Here is a 12,283-nt window from a genome sequence, read left to right as displayed (position 1 = left end):
CATGCAGAGTAACGATCTACTAATTATGTGCACCTGGTGTGATATACCTGTGTGAGATCTGAGCCAATTTAAGAGGGAATACATGTGAGGGTGTCCTATCTTTTTCCTCAGTTAGAATAGGCATTTTTGTAGAATGACATTTACAGAAGATCTGGAAAAGACTTTTCTTCAGTTTTCTTTGTTTAGTCGGATTACTTTAATCTCTCTGTATTGTTGAAACGGAGATGAAATAACCTTTTATTAAAAATTTTACAAAAAACCACATGCTTTCAAAGGGTGTCCTAATTTTTTCACATGACTGTATGTGCATGGCCCCATAGAAATGAATGGGCAGGGGTGGACTGGCCATAGATCCTACAGGGAAATTTTCGAGTGGGCTGATGCCCAAGGGGCCACCCAAGTCCTCCTCATGGCCACTGGCCAGATACATAACGATCTGATGTTCTCATTAATTAATGCTAGGAGCATCAGGTACTTATGTACTTGGCCAGCCAGTACGGTGATAGGACAGTATTTTATACTTCACTGTGGTATTTGGTTTTGCTGGGCGGTATTTTGTGCTGCTCTATGGTATTGCTGGCCTATACTTCTGTTGTCCCTGCCTACTTGTGCCTCGTGTTTGCCATGCCTTCCTGTGTTGCTCCACCTTCTGACAATTTGGACCTGCCTACAACATTGGGCCACTTTTAGCCTTTTTCCAGGGCCACTTTAAGTTTCCAGTCCGCCCCTGTGAATGGTTCAGTGTGCAATGCACAAAAAATGCATATAGCGCACAGAGGAACGATACAATTGTCTGCATGAGGCTTTATGACCTGTTCACACAGTGGATTTCGCAAAGGCAGTTTCTGTTGCGGTTTTTCAATTTCCATGCCACAGACCAGCTCACGGTATAGGCCCACTGACTGGAACTAAACGACACCCACCGTGACTTATAGTGGCGACCGCTACAAAATATGTCCTTTCTTGGTGTGGTCGGTCACGGTTTTAACTTTTTCGCTACCAGCGCTGTACACATATGGGCATTATAGCATTTAGATGCCCTGATCAAGTGTGATCACAGCATCTAAAGGGTGATCGGGTATGCCAGTCATTAATTCTAATAGGCTGGGTTTCTCCGAAGAGACCCAGCGTATTAGAGATGCAGCTCCTATAGTCGCTGGCAGCTGGCAGCCCAACATAGGAAATCAACAATCCATGTATTACTATACTCCTTATGGGAGTATAGTAATATTCTATAAGAAACAAAGTAGTGGACATTGTAGCCTCTTGGAGGGGCTACAAAAAGATGAAAATTTTTTAAAGAAACAATGTAAAAAAAAATTAAATCGCCCCCTTTCCTTAGAATACAAATAATAAATACATAAATAATAACAATTTAATCATCATGGGCATCACCACGTCTGAAAACGTCTATTCTATTAAAATATAAAAATATTTTTCCAATACGGCGAATGGCATAATGGGAAAAAGTATCAAAATGGCCGATTCGCCATTTTTTCACCGCTTCTCTTATCCCAAAAAAATTAATAAAATGTGATCATAAAGTTACACACACTCCAAAATGGCATCAGTAAAAACTACAGATCGTCCCACAAAAAATAAGCCCTTACACAGCTCAGTAGATATAACTTTTTAAAAAAGTTATAGGGGTCAGAATATGGTGATGCAAAAAAAAAAAATTTTCAAAGTTTTTATTTATTATTTCAGTATTTAGACATTGTAGGAAGGAACAAGGGGTCGTCATTGATGGGCGGTATGTGTCAACCAGATTGCCCCTTTTGGTAAATCACCTCCAAGGGGATCGTGAGTGAAGGGCACAGGAGGGCGCCAGAGATCGGACTAAGGTTTGGAAGAAAGTCTAGGAGAGGAAGGAGTAGTTCAGGAAGGAGAAAAGGAGCAGGCTGCCAGTGTTGGTTATCAGTGGGAAGTATAGATACTATCACAGTTAGTAGTAAAATTGGAAACAAGAAAAAATAATCAATTATTTCAGTATTTAGATATTTAGACATTGTAGGAAGGAACAAGGGGTCGTCATTGATGGGCGGTATGTGTCACCGAGGTTCCTGGCCTCGTTGAGGTAAGAGACGTTTTCTTCCCTGAAATGTCAATATTGCAATATGACACTTCAGCTGGTTAGTATGGCTGTAAAGCTGATCTGGGACGGCTCTTACTGGGAGTAGCCAAAGTGCTGGGTGGGTGGCTACTCCCCACATTCCAGGCAAGGTCTTGGGAGGCTTATGAAAAGCAGTCAGCACTGTCAGGTGGGGTGGACTATCCTCCATCTCACAGTGAAGCTGTGGAGTCTTTGTGTTTTGGGATCTGAAGATGGGTACCGTGAAAAAGGGCTGAGAGCCGCATGCTGGAAAACAGGCCCCTACAGCCTGCTGGGGACCGCTGATGAAAAACTGCTAAAATGGTGAATGTTTTTGTTCTGTGGACTTTCCATGGTGTGAAAGAACACCAATACTGCGGACTGTCCTTTTGTTTTGCCTTCTGTGTGAAAAACACTGAACAGTTTTGTTATTGCCCCGATACTGCGTCCGCTGACCTGCCTACCAGAGCTAATCCACACATATAACATATAAAACCTATACATATGTGATATCGTTTTAATTGTACTGACCCAGAGAATGAAGGGCACAGATCAGTTTGGCCACAAAGGGAATGCCGTAGGGACAAAATCCGAGAAACTGTGAAGGAATTGCGTTTTGTTTTGGAATTTTTTTCCCCCGCTTCCCACTACATTGTATGACATTAAATGGTGGCATTAGAAAATACATCTTGTCCCGCAAAAAATAAGCCCTCATATGGATATGTGAACGGAAAAATAAAAAAAGTTATGGCTCCAGGAATATAGGGACGAAAAATGAAACCACAAAAAAACAAAACAAAGGTATCCTAATGGTTAAACCGCCAGCTGCTGCCCTTTGAAAATAATTTCAGTTGGCTGCTGGTTACGTTTTTTTGTGTATTTTCCAGCACCAAAAGTCGCTATGTGAACGGGCCTTTAATTCTGAACAGCCCTAACTAGCCTGAAATGGCTAAGAACAGAATAATAGCCTGCAACGTTAGAGCAAAAATAACAGACTTCAGGTACAAGCTCAGCGCACACTGACAGACATCAACCATTCTCACACAAAACAAAAAAAAAATCGCTGAAATAAAACAACGGCATAAACGGTTAACATAGAAGTGCGCATGCGCATTAAAGACAAGACGCCGCCTTTAGAAATCCCCAGTCTCTCAGGGCTGCCGTGAAGTACGCGCATGCGCAAGCCGAGTTCCTGCCTGGCGCTGCAGAAGAGGTGACGTCATTAGGCGGAGAAGTTCAGTGTCTGGGAAAGCAGGAAGGAGCGGACCGGGGACCGGCGGCGCTGAGCGGTAAACAAACGTCTTGTGGTCGCCGGAGGAGCTGCCTGTGCCATGGGGGGAGTCCTGGGGATCTGTTCTGTCGCCAGTTGGGTAAGGAAATGGCTGTCAGTCAGTGTCATGTAACGGCAAAGCTTTGTTCACCAGGGCAGTGGTCTTCAGGGTGATCTCTGTCCCTTCTTAAACTACAACTCCAATCAGGGCTCGCCTTGCAGTTTGGCAACAGCTGTAGAGCCGCATGTTGGGGGAGACAGTCCTTGTACTGGGCAGGGTGGCTCCCTGTTAATGGGGGGGGGGGGGGGGGGGGGCGGGCGGGCAATGTATGGGTATTTTGGGGGCCCCCCCATCACAACCTCATCTGGCAGAGCCTTCCCCAGGATGACGGCTCTTACAGTGAAGAATCCTTCCTATGTTCTCTATGGACATAGACGCCTCCCTCCTTAATCTGCAGTGACCTTCAGCAAGTCTCTACATAGGAAATCAGTCCTCTTGTATGCTAGTGGTCTCCACCTGTACCAAAACTACAACCCCCAACATGGCAGCACATAAACATTTTCAGTACTCTGTACGGTTTCTAAAGTCCACCTGGTTGCGACTGCCGAGGTACTGCTGGCAGTATTGGGGGGTAATGATTTGGCAGACAGGGGCATAAACCTGCATTAGAGTACATTCACACAACTGTGCCGTGTTTTGCAGCCCGTAAATAGCGGATTCGCAAAACACGGATACCGGTCGGTTTTGCAGAACGCGCAGGGCCGGCGATATATAGAAAGTGCCTATTCTTGTCCATGATTGCGGACAAGAATACAACACTTGTATTCTCTGTGGAATAATAATTCTGGAGCACTGATAATATGACTCTCTGGGACCTTATTCTATTATTCCTACTAGAAGTTTATAAATAAAGGTACAACTGGGTGTAACCAGCTTGGGGGGGGGGGGGGTCTGGCACTGTCCAATCAGCGCTGCCTGTGTCACACCCACAACTGATAAAACCATTCATAAACATCTAGCAGGAATAATGGAGGAATGGCAATACAGAGTTATATGAAGAGATGCTCCAGACTTGGGCTACATGCACACCACCGTATGTGTTTTGCAGTCTGCAAACTGTGGATCCGCAAAAAAAAAAACTGATGACATCCGTATGGCTTTTTTTTTTTTTGGGGGGGGGAGGGGGGGGGGCTGAATGCCTATACTTATCAGCAAACTGGGAAAAAATGAGACATGCACTTTTTTTTTTTTTTTTTTTCTGTGGAGCTACGGAACAGACATACTGATGCGGACAGAGCACGGAGTGCTGTCCGCATTTTTTGCGGACCCATTGGAATGAATGGGTCCGCATCCTATCTGCAAAAAAAGGAACGGGCACTGAAACAAACAACGTTCGTGTGCATGTAGCCTTATAGGAAGTTACTAAATCAGACATCCAATGAGTGCTGTCAAAGGGATGCTCTGGTTAGGAGAGGTATTACTATTAGATCGGGGGGGTCCTACTGCTGCGTCTCCTGCCATTCATGAGAACGGGGATCCCGCACTCCTTGGGGCCCCTTGAAATGATTGTAGTGGCAGGCTGGGCATGCGCACTGCTGGTCTGTTTACTTCTATGGCCCCATTCACACGGCCTCAGTGCTGCCGTGCCCATGTTGTAAACCGCAAACCCCAGGTCCGCAGAATACAGGCCCCCGTACGTATTCACTCCACATCGCGGTTCGGACCTATTCGCTTCAATCGGTCCGCAATCTGCAAGGAACGGCAAAAGATAGGACATGTGCTATTTTTTGCGAAGTGTAGGGCACAGGTTCGGAAGGCCACGTAAACACACCAAAGGGCTTCTGGGGTCCGTGCGTCCATTCCGCAAAGATAGCACATGTCCTATCTTTTGCCGTATCTTGCCGACCCATTGAACACAATGGGCCCACACTGCAATGCCTAGTTCACTCGGCCAGTGCACGTGTTTTGTGGACCAGCGACTTGCTGTCTGCAACAACGGGCGCGGTGGCACTGTGGCCACGTGAATAGGGCTTTAAAGGGACACTGACAGGCTTTCTGAGCATAATTAGCTCTTTATATGCCCCCCTAGGTCTAAGTTTCCAATTTATTATCCCTGTGCGCATTGTAAAACGTTAAAAATAATCTTTATAATCACCTCTCCTTTCTGCCCAAGGGGCGTTCTTTGTGCCGCATTTGTGCCCAGCCGCGTCTCAACTGCCGGATCCTTAGACACGCCCATCTCATTAGTATTCACTTCGCTGGGCGGTATTTTCCTGTCCCCGACATTCCGAGATCCTGCGCATGCGCCCGGCAAACTCGCTCACCGGGATCACATTCCGCCAAGTGAATACTAATGAGATGGGTGTGTCTAAGGATCCGGCAGGTGGGACGCGGCTGGGCACAAATGAGGCACAAAGAACGCCCCTTGGTCAGAAAGGACTGGTGAGTTTTACAATGCGCACAGGGATAATACTTATAAGAATTGGAAACATTTTCAGGGGAGGTGTGGAGTGTTACCCTGCATACACGGTGCCCCCTGAAGGCCTCTTGGAGATGGCGGATCCATAGCTTTGCTGCACATCGGATCCTCATGTGACTTGTACTCGGGGCTGATCGCGTCTTGTGTGTTCCACTTGTGACTGTCAGCTGACCCCATTAATCCCGTCTTTCGTTATTTGCAGATACCGTGCCTGTGTAGCAGTGCCACGTGTATACTATGCCGCTGCTGTCCCAACACCAGCAACTCTACCGTCACCCGTCTCATCTATGCCTTCATCATGTTACTGGGGACGCTGCTCTCCATCGTAATGCTGTCTCCAGGGATATCCGACCAGTTAAAGAAGGTAGGTCTTATTAAAGCCTATTGCCATCCTCCACGCCTATATAAAGGGGTTCTACCTCTGGTAACAGGTCGGGGGGGACAGCTCCCACAAATGACTAGAACTATAGGGCTGAAAAACACCAGTGGTCCCATTAATAACTGGTGTGATGTGTATGGACGTCAGGGCACTACAGTGCTGCCGGTAGTAGTGGTAAGTCACCCATCACCCTGTAGGTGCTGCCATATTGTCCAGTGCTTCACTGTAAGACTGGTTCATCAATGCTGATTGGTGGATTATGTATCTATAGAGGATAGACGATGGTGGACACCCCTTCGGCTCTACAGAAATCGCATACATGGCTCTGAGTCCTGGCTCGTAGAGGGAGGTCCGGAGCATGGTACTCCCTCCCCCTCTTTGGCACCCATGCACATGGAAAGGGGTGGTCATCGTAAAAGTGCACCTACAATAGACAATAACCTGTATAAATGGATCGGATAATATGACAGGAGCGGGGGAGTATCTCAAGTAACATGATGTAAATTGAAGATCTGGGTCTGCGGGAGGTCAAAATAAAGAGTTTTTCTATACTTACTGTAGGGATTAATCTCTGTTCAGGCGTTGCTGGGACTCCCTGGAGGCTGTGTACTCTGACGTCATCCATACTAATGACGCGTTGCAGCACTACAAGTCCTAAAATATCCTGACAGCCCAGGCTGTTAAGATATGCTGGGAGTTATCATTTTAAAATGGCTGATGAGCCAGAGCTTGAGGAACACGGCAGTCTTGTATCAGTCTTGGTGAAGCTCTGTCGGGCATCTCCTCGAACCTGTCTATTGAGGAGTAGAAGAATGTGATGATGTCATTTCATCCTTCTCATCTTCCATACAGTTAATGAGCGGACAATCTACATACCCGTGACATGATGCTCCTCTAACTCCCCAGGTTGGATCTGTGAGGCCAACCATTAGATGTGTCAGTCCTGTTTCCTGTTACATACATCAGATATTATTCCAAATCATACCCTTTTTTTTTTTTTTTTTTTTTTTTTTTTTTTTTAGATCTCTGCATAGTGTCAGTGAATGAGATCATTATTTATTTTATTTTTTATATTGAGGGACTAAAAACCTGTACAGACCTCATCGTTTGGTGCCATTGCATCCAGTCTAGACAATCCCGTGGGAGCGCACTACATCAGCAGCCTATGGATTGTGTGAGAGTAATGGTCAATGCTAACCTTATATGTATACATAAATCATAGGTGTAGCATTGACCATTACTCCCCTCTTTTTATCATCATTCCACTGGCTGCAAGAAAATCCCTATCTTCCTACTAACGGAGGACCGTTTTTATAGGATCATCTTACACAAAGTACAGGAATACTAATTCTCATAGATTGTGGGCTAACCAGTTCCAGATGATCCCACTTCTATACGTGGCGGTGCAATTATTTTTACGAATCCAGTGGATCTGCCCTTGCGCAGATCCACACACTCCCTCCTCCAGCTGATTCTGGTGCGGCCGCGTCACTTCCAGGTATAGCATTCTCTCAGGTATAGGAATCTGGCAGAACACCGGCAATGCCTGTAAGAAAGTGTAAGTCATGTGATGGTGAGATCACATGGCGCAAGAAAACGTCTCGCCCGACGGTGGAACACAATATGCGCTCCACAGGCAGTGCGGTCACATGGGAAACTGGGTAAAATCGCGATGTCTACATATCTGGAACGGAGATGTATGCAGCGCCGGCACAAAGCGCTAACGCACTGCCATCATAACTTCAAGACCAATCGTGACGTATTTTGCAGTGCTAGCATGCATGCCAAGCAATGGGTATTCATTAGTGGAAAGTACATTCCTACTTTTTCTATCATCAGAGGTTCAGCATGATCCAGTTTAGTGGGGCACTAAAAAAATGAGGTTGCGCGGGCATATCAGGTATAGTAGGCACATCCCTTTTTTTACTAGCATATGGCCAGGTAAATGTTGGTAAGGGATGTCTTCAGGTTTCCATGTCCAAGTGGCTGGCTCAAGTCTAGCTAGAGTACAAGTTGCCTTATTTCCACATATTATATACACCTCATCGGGTAATTGAAACGGATCTCTTTAATTTAGTGCATCAACAATGGAAATCAACATTGTAGTATGGTAATACAAACACCGGGATTCAGGGTTATCCTCATTAGTGACAAGCTTGTGACTAGCTGTTTCTTGGGATCTATGCTCATGCCTGCTGCTCCATCTCCCTTAGGCCCCTTTCACACGGGCGAGTATTCCGCGCGGGTGCGATACGTGAGTTGAACGCATTGCACCGGCACTGAATCCTGACCCATTCATTTCTATGGGGCTGTTCACATGAGCGGTGATTTTCACGCATCACTTATGCGTTGCGTGAAAATCGCAGCATGCTCCTCTTTGTGCGTTGCGATAATCCACGCAATGCAGGCCCCATAGAAGTGAATGGGGTTGCGTGAAAATCGCAAGCAAGTGCGGATGCGGTGCGATTTTCACGCATGGGTTCTAGTTGAAAGTCTATTCACTGTATTATTTTCCCTTATAACATGGTTATAAGGGGAAATAATAGCATTCTGACTACAGAATACATAGTATAATAGTGCTGGATGGGTTAAAAAAAAAATAAAAAAGTTAACTCGCCTTATCCTCTTGTTCGCGTAGTTCGTTCCCGGTCTGTTCTTTGCTAGCTGTGGGCTTGGGCTAAAGGACCTTTGATGACGTCGGATCACATGCTCCATCACCATGGTGATGGACCATGTGATTGGAGCATGTGATCTGACGTCACCACAGGTCATTCAGCCAAAGCCCACAGCTAGCAAAGAACAGACCGGGAACGAACTACGCGAACAAGAGGATAAGGTGAGTTAGGCTGCGTTCACATGGGCGAGATTTCCGCGCGGGTGCAATGCAGTAGGTGAACGCATAGCACCCGCACTGGATCCTGACCCATTCATTTCAATGGGGCTGTGCACATGAGCGTTTTTTTTCATGCATCACTTCTGCAATGCTTTAAAATCGCAGCATGTTCTATATTCTGCGTTTTTCACGCAACCCTGGCTCCATAGAAGTGAATGGGGCTGCGTGAATAACGCATTGCATCTGCAAGCAAGTGCGGGTGCAATGCGTTTTTCACTGATGGTTGCTAGGAGATGTTGTTTGTAAACCTTCAGTTTTTTATCACGCGCGTGAAAAATGCATCAAAACGCATTGCACCCGCGCGGAAAAAAACTGAACAACTAAACGCAATCGCAGACAAAACTGACTGAACTTGCTTGCAAAATGATGCGAGTTTAACTGAACGCACACTGAACGCATCCGGACCTAATCTGTCACGCTCGTGTGAACTCAGCCTTAACTTTTTTATTTTTTTAACCCTTCCAGCACTATTATACTATGTATTCTGTATTAAGAATGCTATTATTTTCCCTTATAACCATGTTATAAGGGAAAATAATACAATCTTCAGAACATCAATCCCAAGCCCGAACTTCTGTGAAGAAGTTCAGGTTTGGGTACCAAACATGCGCGATTTTTCTCACGCGAGTGCAAAACGCATGACAATGTTTTGCACTCGCGCTGGAAAATTGCGCATTTTCCCGCAACGCACCCGGCTCTTATCCGGGCAAAAAACATGACGCCCGTGTGAAAGAGGCCTAAATGCTTTCTGTTTCTTCCTCTGAATCTATTCCTGCTTCCGTCGGCTGGTAAAAAGCACCTAATCTTCCACTCTGGGCCCTATTTCCAATTGGGAACTGTACTGTGTAATTCCAATTTGGATCATGTAATTCTTCTTGCTAAATGATATTTATGGTTCGTTTCGTAATCTTTCCTTCACCTCCTGACTAGGTACTTCTCCCACTTCTATTAGAGTAACCGGTCTTTCCCTCTACCCATCCTCTCGCTTGTCATAATTATACCAGATGCCCACCCTTGTTACATTCACTTGGCACCAAGGATACGTTAGCCATCCTGTTACTGGTAAGCTAGTGCTGTTTCTTTATGGGAAAATTCTAATCCCAAAGGGAGTAAGTCCCAACAGGGCAAAGACGGTAGCTCCTTTTCTAAAAAAGGAATTGGCAGAAATTGTTGGATTTGTAGCCATTCACCTATCAGATAAATTTCTCATTTGGGCAACAATTTTATGGTACCTGATTAAATTTTCCCATTCACTATTGTCATCCTCATATGCATCAGAAGTGCAATGTAATATAATGCATGGAACTAGATAGAATAAAAACAAATACTTCCCCAGAGTCATAGTTTAAGCAACTGTCACCACCAGACATCTGAGAAGCTCTGTCAGACGTTCTTCAGAACCTCCTGTCACGAACTATGGATCCGATCGCTCCGGATCCCACAGCTGTGACGTAGTGGTCTGTGACGGAGTCTGCGCACACACAGAGACCTCACGTGACCGGGGTATTACCACTCGGCTAACACCCCCCACTACACTTTGGTAACTGCCACCACGTGGGTTCCCGGTCCACGAGCCGACTATCCGGGTCATTCACTATCACACAGATCAGTGGATGAACCGGATATCACTTACTGACCAACCGCAGTCAATCACCCCCAGCTACAATTCCTGAATGCAATTTAACGAACTACCTGGTAACGTCTCTTCAAAGGCAAGGTACGTTGTTCAGCAGCTTAGAATATGGAAGTCTTGGCCATTTAGATTTTATAATCTTTAATAAGAGGTAAAAAGCAGTGCATACAAGTCTAATGAAAATGACTATAAATCTACAGAATAATAATAACAATATAAATAATCACGACAGTTCAAATGAAAGGGAAAAAGATGAAAGAATACTTAGTTTCTCTGGAGGGTTTCAGATGGTCGTTCATATGTCCTTTTTGAATCCTTGCAAACCCCTTTTCAGTATGTATCAGGGGAGACCCTCAAAGTTCTTCTGATACAGGGATATGCTGTCAATTTCCAATTGTGTCTGGTGATGTTCCATAGGTCTCTCTCCTCTGTCCTTGTGCATGGATTTTTATGAACTCTCCCATGGGCAGGAGACTTACTCCTGTCAGCCAATGGCAGCAGAGTGACTGTGAAGCCTAGGGATGGCCCCCAAGTGTTTTATGACCCCATCAAAGTTCAGTTCCTACAATGAGGATTATACTTAAGCCCGTATCTCCCTGATACATCGGCATATTTTTATACAGAATACATATTTGCGATCCTTATTTATTTACATACAGAATGAGACCACACGGTAATGCTGGGACCTGTAGTTCTTCTACCACCCATAGGTCAGCTACAGAATCACATCCTCTAGTCATATTTGATACCCAATTAACCACAATACTCTGTAGAGCCTGGATCTGGTGTCAGAAAGGGCATAAGTTGATTCATAAATGAAATATGAAAGTGGACTGGTTTTATGCCCAGAGCTAATTAAGGGCTATTAGCTCTCCTCAAACCAGACCTGGAAATTAATGACGTCACGCTCCAGCCAGGCTTGACAGCGAGCTGATCTTATCTTAAAGGACAGCATGAGCTGGGCCTGGTATAGCCTTTATGACCTTTTATAGCTGGCCTCAAAGAGTAGTGGTAATAAAAGTGTCCATCTACATCATAGGTGACCCAGGCTTCGGGAAGATGAGAGTTCACAGTTTTTTTTACATATGCCAGAAGCATATAAGATGGCTACCCAGAGGAATTATGTATGTATGCCGACACATCTCCTGCTTGAGGTTCCTTTTTGTTTTGCTTTCGTTTTCTCATCTCGTTAGCCTCTCAGCTGTCATGTAGTTGCACTGATTGCATCCCTTTAAATCCCTTCCTATACTGCATCACTTTGCGGTTTATACAACTTCCTAGAGTGTGTGCATGCTGGATGCTACTACTGTGTCTTCTACAGATAAGTTTTGTTTCATTCATTTGTGTTTTCCTGTTTGCTGGATCCCAGGTGACCCTGACTCCCTCCGTATTAAGTGTAGGGAGCCGGTGGTCGTGTCCCTTCACTATTATAGGGTGTTCAGGTGTTATACAGTCGAGGAACGAGGATATGCGATCATCTACCATTGAGATTTTTGCATAGGCTGAGCAGTTAGGGAGAGAGCCAGGTCTGTTGCC

At 45.3% G+C, this 12,283-nt stretch overlaps 1 protein-coding gene across 1 annotated transcript in view; it reads left to right on the top strand.

The window, feature by feature from the left end:
- The first annotated feature begins 3,302 nt into the window (after positions 1–3,302).
- SERINC3 (serine incorporator 3) overlaps positions 3,303–12,283 on the top strand; it is a 34,152-nt gene continuing 25,171 nt past the window's right edge. Inside the window, exons 1-2 of the mRNA XM_044298280.1 lie at positions 3,303–3,462; positions 6,045–6,206. Of these exons, the coding sequence (XP_044154215.1) occupies positions 3,424–3,462; positions 6,045–6,206 (201 nt within the window). The 5' untranslated portion in view covers positions 3,303–3,423. The remainder of the gene's footprint in view (positions 3,463–6,044; positions 6,207–12,283) is intronic.

The sequence above is a fragment of the Bufo gargarizans genome, chromosome 6 (genome assembly GCF_014858855.1).
Source record: "Bufo gargarizans isolate SCDJY-AF-19 chromosome 6, ASM1485885v1, whole genome shotgun sequence".
Classification (NCBI taxonomy): domain Eukaryota; kingdom Metazoa; phylum Chordata; class Amphibia; order Anura; family Bufonidae; genus Bufo; species Bufo gargarizans.
Note: the sequence above shows the minus strand (reverse complement) of the source record. Positions and strands in the feature narration are given on the sequence as shown.